The following is a 22,300-nucleotide window of genomic DNA, read 5'->3' on the forward strand; positions in this document are numbered from 1 at the left end:
AGATGCCTAGACATTTGGAAAACCAAATGATTCCGGTAAGGTTTCCTCACTACAGGTAACTGGTATAGCCCACAATACTGAAGCTTTTATTGTCCTTAACATGGATAGAGTGATAGATAGCCTCAATTGCATGTTCTGTTATGTTATATTATGTAATGTTATGGTACCTTGGTCTCGGATAAGCCACATTGCGCTGGAAAAAATGGTGATCCTCCCATACTGTTGGCATATTTTATAGGAATCCTTGTGACTTTCTTCCAAAAGGTTGTTTTGCAAAGTAGGGCAGGTGATGGCACCATTGATTTTGGCACCACTCCGTAGGAGGATGAAATGAGATATTCCCAAGCTACTAAATGAACAGGGCTGACTGGGATTACTTGAATATGAATTATACCATATAGATACCCAAATTCAATACGCAACGGGTTGGCATGCTGAAGCACAGCTTCCTGAGAAGCTTTAGCTAAGAAGGATTTATGGATAGATGACATCGGAAAATCTCTTTCTGGGAGGTAGGAGCCTACCTGCTGAAATGCCTTACTTGATTCATCTGATGGGACTTGTGAGTTTGGACTGCATAGAAAATAAGGCCCTTTGTCAACAAGACGTGCTTCTGTTGGGACTGCCGCAGCTCAGAAAGCTAAGGGTTACTAAAATAGAACACGAATTGAGGGCAGCGGTCTAAAAATCTGACATCCATGGGTTCCTCTTGTTCAAAGAAGCTCAGAGACAGTTCTCCATAAGTGCTAGTTCTTAATATATGCAAGACATGCAAAAGCAAAACACTTGACTTGGTATGGCTTCCTTGGTAGACCAGAAGAGTCAACCATATTAAAAGGGGATTTCATGATCACTTTTGGTAACAGGCCAGTGTTTGCAACTTTTTTTCACATGGCTGGAGCTTTTGGACTAGGGTCATACCAGGGTGAATGTGGAACCCACACTGGGCATTGCACATACCGGGCAGCCAACAACTACAGACCCTGGCATAGGAAAAGTGGCATATTAAATTGACATTAACCGAATCACTAACTCAAGGGTAATGTAGCCCTGGGAAATTGTGACAAGGGGCGGGGAAACTACATCCAAAAGTACACAAAACTGCAGAAACTACATATCAAGCAAATCTATTTTACACCAATGAAAATTACAAATTTAATTTGAATGGGAAGGTTGGAGCTTTTCCGAATTCAGGCTGATTTCCAAAAGACAAAACCATATGCTGGGCTCCACCATATTGCTTTACCTTTTTTCCTTGTAATGCATCCTCTCTTCTTGTCAGAACATCCTAGTGCATCAGTTGAGGCCACTAAACATACTGCTTTTTGCTGTGCTTGGGCTCTTCCCACGAATCAAGCTAAGGATACTAATTTAATTTTTAGCCTCCAGTTTCAAACTCCTTCACATTTACAGAGTTTTAAAATTTTCAGTTTTCAGTTTTGCTTTGTTAACTACTAAAAGTATACACATTTGTAGACTGTTGTGGACCCCCTGAGTTGGTGTGGCAGACCCCCAGGGGTCCACCCAACCTCAGGCTATGAATCACTGCCCTTCATACATTAGCTGGTGGTCAGAGATGACACCGCAGCCTCTGTTCTCCTTAAACCGCAGGTGGGTAAATGCCCCAATATTCATTACAGACACTGTTACCGCCACTCTCTGAAATGGACAAGCTCAAGGCGAGGGCTGGGCTTGACTTCATCTACTACTACTACCACTTGCTCCCATTGTCTTACTGCCAGTATAACATGCACAAATCATGTAAGAGCCCAGTTATACCTGTTAGGTCTACTGAAGTGGGCAGATTTATTTACAGGTGGCAGCTTCCTCACACTTGAGCCCATCGCAGGCAGAATTCCCCACACACCTTTTGATGTTGATCAATATTATAGCCTCAGATGGTCATGCAGAGCAGAGTTCCCTAAATTCCCACTAGTACCTCCTACATTAAAAGCATTGGCTAGATCAATCCATTCTAAATCGCTCAGACCACTGATATCCCTTTTATCCGGCTCCATGCAGGAAGAGGTCCGGGTTGCCTTCTCCACCAACAGTCTAAAATAATCAGAAAAATCTGGCAAAGAGGTCACAGAAGTAGTTTGGAATTTCTGCTGTGCTCAAACTAGCATGCTTTCTTTCAGTAGCAGACTCTGTATTATCCACTGTAAGCTCCTACATAGGGTGTATTATGGTTCCAAGAACTTGTTGAACTGCGAACTAAGGAAAGATTCTAATGGTGCCAGATATGGGTCACCATAGGCTGGCTTTCATCATCTGTCCTGGTCCTATGGTGGGTTTCAGCCATACTGGTGCAAAGTTAGGACAACTCATTCCGATTTGATAGACATTGTGGTGCTACATGACCCCAAAATGGGTTTGCTGAGATGGGTGAAGGAGATTCCTAATTCTGTCAGAAAATTCACTGCTTTGGCACTTTTGTTAGCAAAAAGAAAAAGTGGCCTGTCGCTGGGGATAGAGGAAGAGTGCCCCGCCACAGAGGTTGCAGGCCTTTATCCAGTGTTATTTGTACCTCAAGTTTTATTCTGAACATTTGCCTCCGACCTTCACACTCAAAGACATCTATGGTACCCTGAGGGCATACCTTCTTATCGTGGATACGCAAGGAGACACTGCATAGTGAAACAGCTTTGGTTTATGAGAGGGCTAATAATCTCTTTCTGTTTTACGCTTACATGGGCCTAAGAATTGGATGTCCGTGTCCTTGGCTGTAAGTATTAATTAAAGGCTAGTAGATCAGTGTTTTGTGGAAACACAACGATATATTAAGGTGACAACATTGTATATGAAGTGTGAACTAAGATTGATACGCTACTGTCTACACATCCTACGCTCATTAACACAAATACTGCCTGGTGTGTCATGTGCATGTTGCTATATTGTTACAATGCAAGTAGAAAATCAATTTAAAATGTTCAAAAATCCTGATTGGAAGGGTCATACCAAAGAATACACTCCAGCAGGTCTTCCTATGCGAAAACAGACAAAGAGTATGTTTGCGCTCGACACCAAGTATTTTCTTAGTGACTAGATTAATCCATTTGCCAATCGGGACATCAAATCTTTTTAGAGCTAATTAAGTGTCTATTTGTGTCATGAAAGACATGATTTTAAGCATTTTGAAAATTGGAAGACATTTTGATTGCATTATTGAATTTTTTTGCATAGAACGTTTGTCTTAATTCTAGCTACATGCCAGAAAGTCTTGGGGGTTATTTAGATTCAGACAAAAGCAGGACATCCCCCAAACACTGGCAAATGTTCCATCCTCCCTATTTAGTATGTGTGCATGAGTATTTTAGTGTAAGTGTTATACCCTCTTTTTGTTTCGCATTAAGGTAAAAATAAAATGGAATACCTAACACAGTTTAAGCAATACAGGAATGAGAATATCTTTTTTCACACAGGAGAATGAATTCAAGCACCTTTGAGATGGATCGAAGCAGAAATGAACTAAGCACTGGTTTGAAAGACGGAGAAGATCAAAGCAACAAAAGACAGCTTATTGAAGGTATTCATTTTGCAAGTTGGTAATAGGATCACTTGCTCAAATATCTCCTTAAATGAGAGGACAGAGTTCATTTTATTCCATTTTAATCTATTTGCCTTCTCCTTTTTATGCTAACACATTCTTGTTTTTGGTCTGCCACATTTTGTCTGGAAACAACACAGAGTGGGCTTTGGGACAGTCCTTTTAAGCACTTGGTTGCTTTAGGTGAGCCACTGTTTTGAGGCCATATTAATCACATTTTGCTTCAGCCCATAAATATAGCTCTGTCATTGTCATTCTGTTGGTTCTAAAGGTTTTTTTGAAAATCTTTTTTCATTTTGTAAAATGAACAATGCATAGCCATACATTACAATATATGTCAATATGCCCCCCCCCCTCCCATCGCATCCCCCTTGTATCTTGTCTAATCCCTCTCATGGCTGCACATTTCTCAGGAATATTCAAGTATCCTTCCAAGCACCTTCTGTAACTTGAGACCCAATTCCACCCTCGACCTCCATGATCTTCTTTCCCTCCTTATATTGACAGCTCTCTGTATTGAGCTCAGTTGGTTCTATCTCCTAAGGGTTGCTTTCATTAACTTCACTGAGATGCATTGTTTTCTACTTCTGGCTGGTCATACTGCTGAGCACAGAAACCTCCATGTAAAGACTTCCCTCAATAAAGGCAAAACATACTGACTGAAAACTCCTTACTAGAAGTTTGTCAAAATAATTATGCAAGTTCACTATATTTGCCAGGTCTAGCATTTGGAAAATAATATATTGTATGCACATTAAAAATTAAATATATATATATATCTATCTATATATATATCTATCTATATATATATATCCAAATCACACTGTGCTCACAGCTCGGGGCTCCCTCTCCATCCGACTTGTATCAGGTCAAGGAAGAGACCAGGTCACTCAGCGTCAGCAGAGACCTAACGCGTTTCAGGCATGCGCCCTTCGTCAGAGGTATTTTCTGCTACCAAAAAGACTGTTCCCATCAGGCTTACGTTGTTTGTCCCTCCTTTTATTAGAAATTCAATCACACTCAGGTGAGTAAACATTCAAGTTGCATTATGGGAACGGAAGTCCTGCATAATCATGCTCCAGTGAGCCGGGTTCAGTCTTTCGGTAAAATAAACTAAAATAATGGGTGTCCTTTAAAACTCATCCTCCATTCAGCCATATGGCAGACAGACCTGCGGCGCTGGAAAAGACATCAGCAGCGGGACCACAAGAGTCCGCGGTGGTGCGCCCCCCGACCGTGCAGGCCGTTTAATATCCAAATCACACTGTGCTCACAGCTCGGGGCTCACTCTCCATCCGGCTTGTATCAGGTCAAGGAAGAGACCAGGTCACTCAGCGTCAGCAGAGACCTAACGCGTTTCAGGCATGCGCCCTTCATCAGAGGTATTTTCTGCTACCAAAAAGTCTGCCTTCTTGCTCTTAATTATTTCAAATGCCAACGCGTTTCGAGGAAACATCTCCTTCTTCTCGGGCTGCCAATAATGAAAACACATGAGCCTCGCACTCCTTTTCCTTTACAGCTTTTAATGATTCCGCCCCCCAGTGGGCGTGTATTCAATGTAAGTTTTGGTATATGCTGGGACATGAAGTCCTGAATGCGAACGTAATTTAATCTTATAGTAAGTTCAATTGATCAGCTTCTTGTTCTCATCATCCCACCTTATCTGCCAATTCCAATGTAATTGCATTCTCATTGTCCGCTCCTATGATGGTTTTGAAAAACACAGCCATATATCCGACTGCATCCATCCTTCTACCCCTACTGGAACGCATATGATGCATATAGTCCTCTCTCAGCAGGGATTATCCAGGTTCTCCCCCTTTCCGTTTAGGTCAGGAGGTATGCCCTTTATTCTAGTAATTGCTGTTTTTGATCTTCTGGTCACTTGATGAGATCTTTCTATGCAGTCTTGTTTATTTGTTTATGCTCCTGAATTGTCTGGACCTCTTTCTGGGTCTCTGTGATATCATGGATGATGCCTTTTTCGATTCTCTCAATAGCATATTGAATTTGGACTTCAGGACACCTCAGTAAAACTTGTTTTTTCATGGGACCTGCTATTACTACTAAGGATGCCAGCCCCTGCTCCAGTATCAACTGCTGCTCAAGAGGTCCTTCTTTTAGGTCACCAGATAGAATATCTGGAGGCCTCTGGTGTTGGACTCCCATTAAGTATGTATGGGTTGTGGCTGTATCCTGTCTCAATTAATTCTTTGTTTGCTCTCTTACTCCTCACTTTGCTATTTTGAATATCAATGGGTTTAGTTTCTCTGATGTAGATGGGATTTCATTTCAGCTCTTTGTTTTCCATCCATAGGCTGATCTTTAAAGTTCTCCAGCAGCTGCATATTCAATCTAATTTCAGGGACCTGCTGCTTACCATCCACTTTTCTTTTTAAACTACTTTTATTAAACTACTTTTATTAAGTTTTCCATCAGTGATAACATTTATAAAAAATATGACAAAGTAATCGTCCAACACGTTTCAAGGACACCATACACATTTGTTCTCTACATTGGGGAATTAGTTGTACAAGACTCTTGGCCAAATAGTATTTTTGTACATAGCATATATCCGTCGCCCCATCTGAGTTGGGGGCCACTCACTTAGAGTACTACTTGCTGCAAAGCGTCCAGGCCCACCCTTACTTGCTCTTCAGAAGTCTCAGTCCATATACCAGAATTCCTTCCATAGTCCTCACACTTTTTAAAATTTCAGATGGCATCTCCTTGCCTTGTGTACAGACTTCTCTGCCTGCTGCCTTGCCATCTACTATTGGGTGTTACAACAGTGTTGCTTCCTGTTCATCGCTTTAGTGTGTTCGTCCTCCCTCTGCTTATGCACCAACGCTCCTTGCCTTTCGCAGCTCACTTGGGCTTTTTCCCAGCCCAACGACACACCGTCCCCTTGTCCTTCATCGATGACCGCTATTATGAAGATGCCGCTGCTTCCATTCTTTCACTTTTGTGCTTGGTGTTTGATGATTCTGTAAAGGAAATCTGCGCTCTCACACCCCTTGGTTTGGCACCATCCTCTGTCTAAATATGTTAGGTTGTGGCTTGGGAGAGGGGTTCATCTTGGTACTGGGCAATAACTTTTCTGCCAGAAGTGGTTACGGAACCTACAAACGGACTAACTGGACTCTGCCATAATGGAATCCCTGGGCTTCTCTTTTAAAATTGTACAATATGCATTTTCCATGCCCCTCATCGTAAAAGTGCGATTCAGCTAGAATGCTTCTTGATTCTCTCTATTTAATCAGATAATCACTTCGCTTCAGATTTGCTAACATTCCAGTCATACATACTTCTTTAGCAGTAACCCATTTATTCACATCACCTCACCATGAGTCATATATTGGATCCATGTCTTGTAACCATTGTATCGCTATTCGTCTTTTCGCTAATGTGCTTAGTGTGATATGTTTGAAACACATTCTTACTTTCTTAGGGTTTGTGTGGACACCCATCCGGCATTGCATAGGAATATGTGTTATAAGTGTTACTGTGACTTTTATTAACTGGGCTACTACCTGTTTCCAAACCATAGCTACTACCATACACTTTCAGACCTTGTGAAACTGATCCGCCTCACTAGCACCACATGTGGGGATCACTGCCAAGGCGAACTAGATATATTTTATGCATAACAGATGGTATAAGGTGTGGCCTGTCCAAGATCTTGATCTATGCGAGATGGATGCTGTATATTACAAGTCCTTGGATCTATGTTCTTAAATTGCCAACATCATAAAATTCTGCCATGTTACACCTGCTCCAGCCTCCTCTACTATTTTGTGTCTAGTGCCAGCTAATGAAGTTCTCCTATTGGTCATTAAAACCATTTTTTGAGTTCCTTAATACTCCCATAGAGTGGAGGATTCACAAAGTTATATTATTTTGTGTTCTTATTGTTTAAAGTATTATGTCGAGAACCATAAATTCAAACTACCATTGATCTATAATTACAGAATAAGGGTCTCAATTACAGAAGACAGAGTACAGGAACCAACAGATATATTAATTGAGGGCCTCTTATTAGCAGCAGGAAGTAATGGGATTAAATGATACATCAAGCATAAGTCCAAACGTTGCATGTATTATCTACTCTCACAAAAGTCATTTTGGTAGAGTTAAGAGTCTTCTACAGAGTTCAAAACTCAAATATTTTCTTCTATATCTTTTTTTTTTTAGGATTCCGTTAATATTGAGGGCTGTGATCATTGAGTAAAATTAAGATAATATTTTCACATGGCAAAAGTTTCCTTCTGATGTTAAAAATGTGATGAGACTGGCAACGACTGGGAGCTATGGTCTGATATCTTAGTATTCCACTGGCGATTACTCACTGCAATTGCTGTCACACAACCTGAAATCTCAATGCTGTGGAAAGATCCATTTATCCCAGATCCTTTGCCTTTCTTGGCCCAAATGGAGTCCTTCCAGTTCTGTGTTCTGTCAAACACTGAATGCCCAGGATCTGTTCTGCAGTGGTACTGATAATTCCCAAGTGTGTCTGACAGTGCTTTAATGCAAGCACTTGAGGAGGAGACAGTTTGGGAGTTCAAGGGATTCTTCTTGAATTTAGGGGTACCTGGGTCTATGATTGCAACATGCTGTCATGGACCTGCGGGTACCTCGTGTGCAGTGCTTAACCATTCTGTCCCTAGGTGCCTCTAAAAGTCTAGCAACCTTATTGCTACAAATATGTTGTGCTGGAGAATCCCTCGAAATGTGGAAGAGTAGGGAGAAGGATCTCTTCCCTTGACTCTCGAGAATGTGGTTCCTTATGCTGTCACTTCTCAGGGACTCGTGTCTTCTGACTCTTCATCAGTTGATGATCTGACTGTCCATAATTATTTGCAGAAAATTGTCTCTGCTGTGGGTGCACCCTTGCACCAGGATCACTTTACATTTTGCAAATCTAGACTGCATTTTATCTCGGGACTATAGTTCTGACCGAATGTGCTTCCTTTGAATTCGACCATCTTGGATTATTGTATAGAAGCCATGAGGAAAGCTGCTTGTGGAGAACCTCTTTGCGAGTAGACTGATGGGAAGTGTCCAGTTCCATTGGACCTACCCAAAAGGCAGGTACTATTTTGAAGGCATTTGTTTGTCTGTTTCCTTTCATCAGGGTGATTGTGAAGCTGGATCAGTGGAACAGGAAGGACTCTTTTTTTGGGAATGTTTAAGTGTGAATTAATAATGTGGTGCCACTGAGGCCACTATAATTCTTGTTTGCACTGATTAATTTCACTTTTTAAAGCTAAGTGATTGTCTGATGCTAGAGATGGATAGAAGCCTTTTAGGGTTTTGGTGCTGTGCGTACTGCTGAAAGGTAACAAACAGTTCTTGCTGACAGCATTTGGTCTTCAACTGCAGATACAGCAGAAGTTTCCTTTTTGTACTTGCTATATTTTCAGTTTTTTCTGCCCAATTTTTTTTTTTTCACAACCAATTTTATTGAGCAAATGAGCACCAAGAATGTGGCGTCTCCACACCCGAAGATCACCACAACAATATCAATATAGCAGTTCCAGAAGCAGCAAAATGATAAAACAGGCTCAGAATATGCTCAGTATACGAACTCCCCAGCAACCCACCCTAGCCCACAACTCTGCCCCCCCTCCCCACTCCAGATACCCCCCCCAACCCCCCCTACCACACGTGTATAGCCGCAACTGAAAAAGAAAGTAGGTGTAATGCCTCCAGGGCCTCGCCGCTTCGGGCCAGAAATGTCACTGCGATCAAGTGTCCTCCTCCTGCTCTGCCGGGGGGTCCAAGAACAGGCCACGATAGTCAGCCCAACGCCTCCAAATTTTGTAGTGCTTGCGTGGGCAGCCCCTCGCCTCAAAGATCGGCCTCTCCAGACCCATAAAATAATCCAACCCAGCCCTCCAAGCAGACAGGGGGGGAGCCCTCACCGACTTCCATGCCCGGGCCAGGTCCCGCTTGGCCACAACCAACCCCAAGAGCAACAAATGACGTTTGTAGACGTTGCCCCCAATCCCTTCCATAATATGTAGCAGACCCAGCCGATGGGTACGTGGAAGGTCCCAGCCCAGGACCTCAGCCAGGCAACTCCACACACCCCTCCAGAACCCAGTCAGCCGGCCACACGACCATACCGTATGCAACAAGGAGCCAGGCACCGCCCCACAGCGCAGGCACTCCGGTGAAGCAATCAAGCCAGCCTTCCACAACCGTTCACGCGTATAGTAAGCGCGGTGCAAGTATTTAAATTGAATCAGCCGCAGCCGGACAGCTATAGCGGTTCCGCGCGGGGATTCCAGCGCCTCCCTCCAGTCGTCCTCATCAAGGGGGCCTACATCTACTTCCCACGCCTCCCGAAGGGAGTGTAGGGTGGAGGAGCAATGAATCACAAGTGTCTGGTAGATCCTAGAGACCTTCTTGTCCCCCAGGTCTCCCATAAATACTTTAGCCTCGACAGGGCTGAACTCCGGCAAAGAGTCGAGGCCAGCGATGCTCGGGGCGAGGGCATGCCGTAGCTGGAGGTAACGGAAGAACTGGGACTGAGGCATGAGGAACTCCGCGCGGAGCTCCTCGAAGGACTTAAGAGCGGTGCCGGACATGACCTGGCCCAGCTGCGTGATCCCAATGTTCTCCCAACCCTCAAATCCGGTCAGGGTCGCCAGTTCCGGGAGTAGACCATTATGCCAGAGCGGCGTCTCAGCCGTCAGTCTGCCCCACCATCCCATTCGGCGCAATGACTGCCTCCATACCGCAAAGACCACTCTTGTGACTGATGGCAACCCACGGCGTAGGCGGGCCGAATAAAGGAGGGTGTGGAGCGTGCGATCGCCCATAAGCAATCGTTCTAGGGCATAAGCCGGATCACTCCTATCACAATACCACCATTCATTGAGGATAAGTAATTGTGAAGCTTGGTAATAGGAGAGGAGGTCCGAGGTGGCCAAGCCACCACTGTAGGTGGATAAAAAGCACGTCTTCAGAGCCACTCTGGCCGCACCACCATCCCACAGGAAGCGGCCCAATGCTGAATTAACCTGGCGGAACCACTCCAGGCCAATGGGATGAGGGAAATTCTGGAGTTGGTACAGGAGCCGCGGCAGCGCTACCATCTTAAAGATGGCCGATCTCCCGAAAATAGTGAGCGGCATTCTAGACCAGGTCTTAACATCAGCCTGTACCCTCTCCCACACCGGCAATACGCCACGCGCCCAGGCCACGGCCCGCGACTCTGAGAGAAAAACGCCCAGATATTTCAGGCCATCCGTCGCCACTCGCAATTCAGCCGCCCAAGGGTCAGCAACCACTCCGCCACCCAGCACCCACAGGGTTGATTTATTCACGTTAAGATGGAGACCCGAGACCTCACCGAACGCCCGCATGAGCTCCAGAACCCGGGGACCCGACCGCCGCAGATCAGTCAAGAAGAGGAGGACGTCATCAGCATACAGCGCAATCCTATCCGCCAGGTCTGCATTCCAAACAAAGCCACGCAACCGGGTATCTACTCGCACTCTCGACGCCAGAGGTTCCATGGCGAGGGCGAACAGGTACGGGGACAGGGGGCAACCCTGCCGGGTACCGCGACCTATATGGAAGCGCCCAGAGGTAGCTCCGGCCACGCGAACCGAGGCTGTCACGTTGGTGTATAGGAGGCGAACGTACGACAAGAAGACCGGCCCCAGGTTGAGGCGAGCCAACAGTGCGAACAAATACGCCCAACTCACCGAGTCAAAGGCTCGGTCCATATCCGCCAGAAAGAGTGCCGCCTGCTCATCCCTAGCACTCATGGCATCCACCGCGGCCTGTGCCCGTCGGATATTATGCCGGGTGGCCCTGCGAGGCATGAATCCGGCCTGGTCGGGGTGGACCAGGTCAGTAACGTGGGGCAAGAGGCGGTTAGCCAGGGCCTTAGCCAGAATTTTGGCCTCGACGTTAAGTAGAGAGATCGGCCTGTACGAATCGTGTCTGTCCGGCGCCCTGCCCGGCTTCAAGAAGACCACAATCTCGGCATGACGCCAGTCCGGCGGCAGTTCTCCCCGATCCCTTGCCGCCTCCAGGGCGCGGCGATAGTGGGGTCCCAGCTGGACGTGAAATTTTTTAAAGAATTCGCTTGGGTAGCCACTCGGGCCGGGCGCCTTACCAGCATTCAACTGACCAAGGGCTTCCCCCAGTTCCTCAGCCGTGAGCGGGACGTCCAGGGCGGTCCTGGTCGCATCCGAGACGGCCCGTGGCATGAGATCGTCAAGATATGTAGATATCACGTCCGTCTCCAAAGGATCACGAGGGGCGTATTGTGCCTCGTAATAACTGGCAAAGCTAGCCGCCAGCAAGTCCGGATCGGTCATGATCGACCCGTCTCCCGCCGCAAGACCCGGCAACGCCAGGGGCTGAAAGGTCGCCTGGCACAACCTATGCAGCATGGTACAGGACTTGTCGCCCCACTGATACACTCTGCTGCGCGTGGCGAGCCACGCCTGCCGGGCTTCCTCATAAAGGACGGAGGCGTACAACTGTTGGGCCTGCAGGAGCTGCCTCACCACGCCATCGTCACCCCCAAGCCGGCCACGCTGCTCCAGCTCCTCCACGCGGGCCGCGGCAGCCACAATAGCCTCCCGATGTTGTCGCCGAGCAGCCACGCACCAAGCTATGTCAATGCCCCGAATGGTGGGCTTCAGCGCCTCCCACACCACCATAGCGTCCGCACCCCCCATGAGATTCTCGCGCCAGAAATGATCAATCGCCCCACGCAGATGATGCACATAGTCGGGTCGCTGCAGCTGCCAGGACGACATCCGCCAACGAAACGGCTGCCTCTTGGAAGGGAGGGTCAGGGTAGCTAGGACGGGGGAGTGATCGGACAGGCCCCGAGGGAGTATCGCAGCATCACTGACTCGACTCAGACAGGCACCCGGCACAAACAGATAGTCAAGTCTCGAAAAGGACCCATGCACCGCCGACACATACGTAAATTCACGCACAGCGGGATGAAGGTGTCGCCACACATCAACCCAGCCCAGGCTACTCACAGTCGCACAGAGTCTGGTGGAAGCAACAGCAGGGGGGGGATCCGGTGTAACAGGCACTCGCCTTCGGCGATCCAAGCCCACATCCATAACCTCGTTCCAATCGCCTCCCACCATAGTCAGCACCTCCGGAATCTCATCCCACAGCGCAAACAGCCGCTCAGATAAGGCCCACTGCAGAGGGGGGGGGGCATACACACTACCAAACACCACTGGCTCCGTACCTAACATACCCTTAACGAAAATGTAACGGCCCTGGGGATCAAGCCATTGCTTCTCATGGACATAAGCCACCCTGCGGTGCACCAGAATAGCCACCCCCCGGGAGCCTCTCGTAAAGCCTGCATGGTACACTTGCTGAAAGCCGAACCTCTGGAGGCTCAGGGCCTTGGAACCCAGCATATGAGTCTCCTGGAGCAGCAGAACATCCACCAACTCCCGTTTCCCCCAACGCAGCACAGCCCCACGTTTGATTTTATCCAGCATACCCCTTACATTCCATGTCACAACGCGCAGGGTCTTTTGAGGAGACACAGTCATATTATTAGCCATCATCATCACAGCGTCCTGTATCCAGCCCGCCGTCCCACCCCGGCGCATTACACAAAGCGACAAAGGCAAAAGCTACACACACGTGCGGTCCCACCCACCCAGCCCAAACACTCAGCAACCCCCCCCAGACCCAAACCCCCCAAAGCATCAGCAAGAAAAGAACTTCCCCCCCCGCCCCACTCCCCCCACCCCAATACCTCAGAGAACATTGAAGTATCTGTCGCGGCATGGAGAGACCCGGGCCCAGAACCGAGAACCCAGGGCCCGCCATACCAATGGATCCCAACATCCCAACCAATACACACTCACCACCCCCCTCCCCACACACTCAACCGCGGGGGTCAGAGGCCCATAGAAGGCACCCCCCGAGTCCCACCATGTACCCAAAAAGATAACAGGAGTTCTCAATTGGGAATAGACTGGCATAGGAAAGTCACGTTAGAACAGTCTCACCAGCCAATGTAGGGCAGCGCAGCATTCAGTAAGTAAGGTCCAGACCCAGCAATGTTCAGCTGCCAGCCTCGGAGTGCTCCGAGTCCCCTGCACCATCCGTCTGCAACGTACTGGCAGAGGCCGACCTCTTCCTAGAGCGGGACCGTCGGTGACGGCCCTTCGGATTTGGGCGAGGCACCTGCTCCGGCGATGATCCCCGGGACCCGCCCGGGTTCAGCCCCGGCTGGGCATGTGGACGAAGTCGTACCGTCTCATCGGTCCAGCGAAACACCTCCTCGGGGGAGTCGAAGAAATGCGTCCGGGACTGGTGCACCACTCGTAGGCGGGCCGGATACAGGAGAGAGTACTGGAGCCTCAGGCCCCGCAGCTTGGCCTTAGCAGCCACGAAGGATTGTCTCTGCTGCTGCACCATCCTCGTGTAGTCGGGAAAGATCATGATGTTATGATTTTCAAAGGTGAGCGAGCCTTTGTTCCTCGCCTCCCGCAGGACGGCATCGCGGTCATGATAATTGAGCAGCCGGGCGATGACTGGTCTAGGGCGCTCACCCTCCGGCGGCCGCTGAGTCAGGGCCCTGTGTGCCCTCTCGATAACAAAGCACGTGGACAGTGTCCCTTCGGGGAGCCAGCCCTCCAACCACTGGGTCAAGAACCGCGCCATGTCGTCCTTCTCGCATCGCTCCGGAAAGCCGACGAAGCGGAGGTTGTTCCGCCTTGCGCGCCCCTCGGCGTCCTCCACTCGGGCCGCCAGCGTCTTCTGGACACCCTCCACCTCCGCCAGCCTCTTCTTCAGGGCGCCTATGTCCGTCTCAGTCACCGTGATGCGGGTTTCGGCCCCAGCGATCCTCTCCACTGCATTGCGAAGGTCTTGGCGCAGCAGTGTAACATCCGCTCCTACCGCCCCAATCTTGGCATCGAGCATGTCCCGGGATTGGGTGATGGCCGCCAGGATCGCTGCTTTGTCCGGCCCAGGGCCACCGCTGCCACCAGCCGCCCCAGAGCCACCACTAGGCCCCGTGAACTTATCGATGGGGCCCTGCTTAGTCTGTCCGCCACCTCTGGTCATGGCCGGTCGTGGGCTCGCCGGGACCGCACACGAGGCAGGGCGGGCACTACTCCCAGCTAGTTGTAAGAATCCCCAGGCACCACCACTCGTGCTGGAGGCTCCAGGCCCCGGGGTGGATCACCGACGTCAGAGGCCCCAAGAAGAAGGCGGGCAGGCCAACACAGGCCCGGGGTCGCGAAAATCGAGGCCCCGGCTTCACCAAGGCGGACCAGGCCTCAATCACCCTTCGGCACCACCAGCAGCTGTTCAGGACGCAGGGGAGGCTCGCGGCCCGTGAGTAACTGCAGCCACAGAGCCGGGCCAAGCGCAGCGCCGTCAGCACCTCTACCACCCGCGAGCCCACAACTGATGTCGGGCGTCTCGAGAATCGAGGTCCCCGGTCTCCGGCCGGTCACTGGGCCTCACGGCGAACCACCAAAAAGGGGAGAAGAGAGTGTCCACACAAAGAGCAGGGATAAGCGGCGCCTCAGCGGCCTGCGGGCGAACACAGCAGCAAGTCAGGGCCAAGAGCGGCGCCGTGGATGTCGCCACCTCACTCCAGCCCGCGACCGCCCCGGGCGTCCCGAAACTCAAGGGCCCCGGTCTCCAGCCGGTCACAGGGCCGCACGTCTCCGTCGCCTCTCCGCGGTCCCAGGATCGAGTACAGCACCAGGTCGAGGCACCGGAGCAGGCAGGGGACTCCACCTAATCAGCGCCAGGCACTGGGTAGCAACAGCGGGCTCGGGGGCCAGGATAAATGGAAGGATGAAGTCCGGGCCGACGGGAGCTCTACGAGGCTGCGACCGCCATCTTCGCCCGCCAACTTTTCTGCCCAATTTTGATAATACATTTGCCCAAACATATGACAACATCAAAACTACTACAACAGCTACAGTTAAAGCAAGCTCATCAGAGAACATCCTCTCATCAGAGGTAGAATCCGTGGATGAGGGAACAACTAGCAGAAATAAACACCCTACAGTAAATTTTCACGATGAGGTAATGGGAACGCACTGGACAATCGCACCAGACCTCAAAATACAAAAGCACAAGAAGATAATATAACACGGGTTCAAACACTAGCACAAAGCAAAGAACAGAACAAGAACCACCCCAGGAAAACCAATTACTATTTAATCTTTCAACTCAAGAGTTGTCAGAGGCACATACTCCAATACTAAATAAAGGACTCTCATTCTGTCCTACAGCACACTGTGACTTTGTACAGACCAAAATAGATCTATTTAAATTCACCAGAATATTGAAACTACACTCTTTTTGCCAATAAGAAAGACTACAGATCCTCGCGTGCTCTACAGCCCCACACTAGTGCTCTGTCAGTTCAAGACTTGGAGAAAATACACCCCCTGACCAACCTATCAGAAGAAGGTGTCACAGAACAATCAACCGAAATCTTGGACCCAGCACTGAAAGTTGGGATTGACACTTTGCATATGAAACCTTTCAAACCGTCCGCCAAGTTAATGCCACAACTTTCACCAGCGAACACTATTGATGTGTTTTTTTACAGCAGTAATAAGGTACATCACTAAGGAATATGAAAAGTACCAATGTAAGAAGAAATACCTTCCTGCCAATATTACACATACACAAAAACGACCATTACAAGAACTAAGTCAGGACAGCAATATAATCCTCAAAGAAGCCGACCAGGGTGGCAATGTTGTCATTCTACAAAAAGAGGATTATTGGTATGAAGCCTACAGACCGCTAAATGATAGAAACAGCTGTTACCAAAAACTGCCCAAAAATCCAACCAAGGAATTACAGAGCTGCCTACAAGCTCTAATCCATAAATAGCGCAGCACAGGCCTTATCACATGGGAAGAAAAACCATTTCTCTGGATCAAACATCCTACAACACCAACCCTATATCTACTTCCCAAAATTCATACACTGGACAATCTGCCAAATGGAAGACCAATAATTGCTGGCATGAACTCAGTTTGCTATAACCTAGGCAAACGTATTGAAGATGAACTCTAGCCCTTCATGAAAGCCTTGCCAACTTAGGGACAAAAAGGACATCCTAATGAAATTACAGGACATTGAATGGAAAACTGACTACTTACTAGCATCATTCGACATAGTCAGCCTTTATACGTCAATAAAACATCAAGACGGAATAGAAGCAGTCAAAAAACAACTTGCAACAAAATCTGCACATTACCTGGAGAGAAACCAAATGATCCTAGAGATGTTAGAATTTTGTCTCAAATTTTTTTTTTCCTATTTTGAGGGGATCTCTTTTTACAATTGCAGGGAACTGTGATGGAAGCAAAATTTGCCCCACCCTGTGCCCGTCTCCTAATGGGGGCAGTAGAGAGACACGGCTATAGAATGAAAACCAGGAACATCTGATAGAAAACATAGTTTTATGGAGTTGATATATTGACTTCATCCTTCTAATCTGACAAGGATGTGAAATACTCCTAAAACATTTTATTGACCGCTTTTTACCTAACAAATGGGGCTTTGAGGTAACATACACCATTTCACAGAGAAAAATAGAATTCCTTGACCTCACAATCTGCGTGGATTGCAATATTATCCAAACATTGATTCATCTAAAACAGACCACAACTAACTCAATACAGACGAGCATGAAGAAACTGCACCAAACAAACGGAGAATGGCCAACAAACCAAGAAGATTACCAAACTTTTGAGCTAAAGAGGTTATGACACCAGTAAACTATTAATAACTCAACATCAATTTTTGACATTAAACAGAAATTCAATCTTACATGAAGTTAAAAGCAGAATGGTCAGACAAACAACCTGCTTCATTACCACATACAGTAATGGACACCAATACATATGCAAAACTCTTAAAAAACATTGGTCCCTCCTAACAGAGAACACAACCCTACTTGACGCCATCTCTACTTTCCCACAATTGAGCTTTAAACGGGCATCACATCTGAATGATAAACTAGCCCCCTCATTCCTTGATGATAAAAAATGACCATCTACCTTCCTTTAACTTCAAAAAGGCTTTTACACCTGCCAGAATTGTTCAGTCTGCAAATTGGGAATATCGAAAACAAAAGAACCAAGAATCAATGGAAAACTCTTCACCTTAAGAGATTTTATAAACAGCGAAAGTAGCAATGTAGTTTATCTGATAACCTGCCCCTGCAACTTACACTGTATTGGAAGTACTACTAGACAGCTTAAAACACGGATAAAGGAACATTATCGTAACATTCATAACGAAGACATGAAACAACCACTAGTTGAACATTTCCAAACATTTAATCCGCATCATAGAAACTTTTCCTTCTGTGGTCTACTGAAAGTCAAATTTAATCAACGTAGGGGAGATGCCGAACTCAAACTACACCAAGAAGAAAGTGCCCTACTTATTTGATTTGAGACAGTAGAACGTGCCTTAAACAGGGATGCCGAATGGCACTACTAGCTTTAACAAACCAGGATATGCTCCAGCATGGAGTACACTGACTCCTGAGAAATTCACAGATGTAAACAATTTAGGAGCTTGGCTTATAGATTACAGGATTCCGTGAATGACCACCGTCTGACAACAAGGGTGGAACCATACATAATGTACAAATTACTGTTGACACCTACGTTGCTTCTTAGGTCATCTCATTGTATTGCAGAGTAGAGCTTGTATAATGTAGTTACTTGTTATACTGGGCAACATTAATACAGAGTAGAATGACACAAGACTAGTCCTACTACAAGTAATGGGGCAATCACATGTAATTCCTTGCGACATACACATGACCATTAATTAAGAACATGGGAAAAATAAGAAAAAAATATATAATAATTTTGATGTACTATCATTATCCCTCTAAAGGGTAACATTAACTTTAAGCTCTTTTCGGTCACCCCTTACAATTGATTGCACCCAATACTACCCCTTCTACCCTTTTTCCATTTCCCTCTCTAAGTTACAGGGAGTTTATCTTTATTGTACTCGTCCGCTTGCTGAAAATTAAAGCTCCATAATCTTCAGTCTCATTCTTTTTTGCTCCCACATCTGAATCACTCCAGAAACTTTACATAGATGTTTGGCAACACTGAATTTCCCTTAAGTAGCCAATATGATAATCTATTAAAAGCACAGACATCGGCAATTGTGTAATAATTTGCTTAATAATCGTAGGCGTTGTCTTTTTTTTGTAAAACGTGTTTGTTGGCATTTTGTTAGGTAAACATTAGTTGCGTTACGATAACAGGAGCGTCAAAGTCATATCGTACAATACAACAGAGCACATGAACTCAAGGCTGAGGACCACATTCCGTATGCCACTGTGCCAAACTGTGGAAAGGAGACATTCTATAATGATTTGTACAGTTTCAAATATTTCAAAGGCTAATGAGTCCCTTCTTACACCATTCAGATTCACAGTCTCTAGTGTCATGTCCTCTACAACCGGGAAGGTGCTCCAAAAATAAAACAAATAAAACAGAAAAGACAAAACAATGAACCCAAAAATCCCCCTAGGTCCTCCCATGAACAAGGTGTGTGGTGACGACTCTACTGATGGGGCCTGGATGTATGGATGGGCAGGAATGTAAGATGTTAGAACTGAAAGAGATGCATGTCTCTACTAGTCTGGGCACACCGCCAGCGGTAGGGCCCGTGTAAGGAAAGCAACCAAAGGGCCCCACTTATACTGAAAGCTTTAATAGTCGTCACAGAATATGTCCGCCATTCTTTCCAGACAGAGGAGTTTCCCGAGTTGCGCATGCCAGACTGAGAGGGTAGGGGCTGTCTTCCTCTTCCATGCTGCTGCTAGTGTTACTTTCTCTGCACCTATACGCATCCACATGATGGCTTTGTCAGCCTTGGTCTGGTGTTGTAGCGCGGGGTCTCGAATACCTAGGAGAACTCCTTCCATGGAGGTCGGTAAAGGGTATCCCAACATGGATTTAAGTTGAGCTAAGATTTCCTCCCAGAAGGGCAGTCGCATCAGATATGTTGGAAATCGCCCAGGAGTCCGCAACCCCTCCTACGTCTATCAGACGAGTCTGGGAAGGTAATACCCGGGAGAGTGTGCAGCCTTGACAATTGTCTGACTACAGGCACCCTCCCCTTCCGTGACAGCTCATGAGGCAATAACTCCATTGAATTAATATCATTGATAAATACTAATTAGGTATGTCTTTTTGCATGCCAATTTTAAGCACGCAGTACTGTACTAAACACTGTTAGGCACATGTACATTGTTAAATATAAGATTGGAGTATGGATCGCGCACGGTCCTGAAGAAGAAAGCCAAAGGGATGGCTTTCGAAACATGTTGACCCAGTAGAAGGCTACTCATAATAGTATACCCTCTACGTTTCCCCATTTCTAATGTTTCCAGCTAGGAAAGGCAATAAAATATATTTTTCCCAGTTGCCAGGTAACTTTATGCACTATACATAGTTTCTCTCACAGATTAAAGTGCTCCCGCATCTACGTAGGTCGTAGCACGCCCGCCCCGTAGAGGGACGGGAGACCATGATGATGAAGCATGACACTGAATTAATTTTCAGTGTGTGAGGGGTATTTTAAAACACTGAGTGTTTTCCCCCCTTCTTTGAATAACTGCAGGGGTCTAAACACTTTTTCTACACCGTCATTATAATTGTAATCCTTCAGACAATAAAGGAAATAATATAATGCAGCAGTAGGATCCTTTTGTTGACAAATTGTAATAAGAGGACGGTTCTACCCTCACCCCTCTTCACTCTCCCCTATGTTTTTTGCTTAACCCCACTTACCCTTGAATAGGCTGTGTTCTGTCTCCACACTAAGGGTTACATACCCGCTGTAGTCCGTCTGGAGAGAGCCATCTGTGTACTTTAAAGGCCTACCTCTAGAATCTTCGCCCCACTTCAAAGGCACAACTGTATATTAATACTGAACCTCAAACACCACCACATGAGTATTTATTTCAGGGCATGTGGATACTCTGCCAGAAAAGACTGTTGTGCTGATACACGGACTGCCACTTTGTAGGACTGCTGCTCTAAAGGAACTGCTTCCCTGCTGCGCTGACCAGCTGCTTGCTGCCCTCTTGCCTGAGGAAGAAGAACTGGACGTGCAACTTCATCTTGAACCCACGACCCCAGAATGACTCCAAGGGCTAGCCTGTTGGCCTCCTGATCTGAGCCTCAGGGACATAAAAGTCTCCCCAACCAGCTCCTGAACCAAGTGGTGCCCCTCAGATCCTGGACCCTTGTTGTGGACCAGCAATCTTGAATTAAGCATTTGGGCTCTTTGCGACTGTGAACGGACCCGTTCACTCTGATAATTAACACGAGCCGCCGCCAGCCCTTATTTTCGTACTGCAGCATCGACCACTCACAAGGACTGCCAGCCCGCCCGGCCACGACACCCAGACTGCTCTTCGCACCACACTAATACAACCTCCCTTGATGCTCTCCTTGCTCCTCGTGACCCTCTCCAACGCAAACAGGACTCTTGGCACAAAACTTGAGAAGGCAACAGTTCAGTAGGACTAATATGGTACTGTATCTCAGTCAATCAGTCAGGAGTTTAAACAGCGTGGCTACTTACTTGTGAGGGGCTCAAGGCATAGGGGAGTGGGCTGCTGAACCGTCTGGGCGTGGAGGTTCAGCCGAAGAGCCAGGTCTTGAGGTCCTTCCTGAATTGGGTCAACAACTGGGATTGCTGGAGGGGGAGGGGCAGGGTGTTCCAGGTCTTGTCGGACAGGTAGGAGAAGGATCTCCCTCTGATTCTGGCCTTGTGGATCTGTGGGACGTAGGCCAGGGCAAGTTGGGCGGAGCAAAGTTGTCTGGCGGGCATGTGGAGTGCGAGGCTGTGGTTCAAATATTTGTGCCTGCATTATGGAGAGCTTTGTAGGCTCGTGTGAAGTGCTTGAAGTTGATTCTCTTGTTGATTGGCAGCCAGTGGAATTGTCGGAGGTGTTCTGTGGCTGTGGCGGGGGATGTTGAGGACAAGTCTGGCTGTGGCGTTTTGGACGTTCTGTAGTTTCAGGAGCTGTTTCCGGGTGCCGCAGGAGTAGAGTGCGTTGCTGTAGTCAAGTCTGCTGGTGATGAGTGCGTGGGTGACCGTCTTTCTGAATTTTGTGGGGATCAAACTGAAAGTCTTTCAAAGCATGTGGAGTGCAAGGCTGTGGTTCAAATATTTTGGCCCTGCATTATGGAGAGCTTTGTAGGCTCGTGTGAAGTGCTTGAAGTTGATTCTCTTGTTGATTGGCAGCCAGTGGAATATGTCGGAGGTGTTCTGTGGCTGTGGCGGGGGATGTTGAGGACAAGTCTGGCTGCGGCGTTTTGAACGTTCTGTAGTTTCAGGAGCTGTTTCCGGGTGCCGCAGGAGTAGAGTGCGTTGCTGTAGTCAAGTCTGCTGGTGATGAGTGCGTGGGTGAACGTCTTTCTGAATTTTGTGGGGATCAAACTGAAAGTCTTTCAAAGCAGGCGGAGCGTGTGGAAGCAGGATGAGAAGACTGCGTTGATTTGGTAGTTTATTGTGAGGGAGGAGTCCAGTATAATGCCGCGGTTGTGTGCGGGGTCCGTAGCGGTGAGAGGTGTTTCTAGGGCCGCGAGCCACCAGGAGTCGACACAGGCTGAGGGGACGGTTCCCAGGATGAGTACTTCGGTCTTGTCCAAATTGAGCTTGAGCCAGCTGTCTTTCATCCAGGTAGCAACGGCCTTC

At 47.5% G+C, this 22,300-nt stretch overlaps 1 protein-coding gene across 1 annotated transcript in view; it reads left to right on the forward strand.

Moving 5' to 3' along the window:
* SETDB2 (SET domain bifurcated histone lysine methyltransferase 2) overlaps positions 1 to 22,300 on the forward strand; it is a 545,734-nt gene that overhangs the window by 48,926 nt on the left and 474,508 nt on the right. Inside the window, exon 2 of the mRNA XM_078657342.1 lies at positions 3,426 to 3,529. Coding sequence (XP_078513468.1) covers positions 3,430 to 3,529 — 100 coding nt within the window. The 5' untranslated portion in view covers positions 3,426 to 3,429. The remainder of the gene's footprint in view (positions 1 to 3,425; positions 3,530 to 22,300) is intronic.

The sequence above is a fragment of the Lissotriton helveticus genome, chromosome 8, assembly GCF_964261635.1.
Source record: "Lissotriton helveticus chromosome 8, aLisHel1.1, whole genome shotgun sequence".
Taxonomy (NCBI): Eukaryota; Metazoa; Chordata; class Amphibia; order Caudata; family Salamandridae; genus Lissotriton; species Lissotriton helveticus.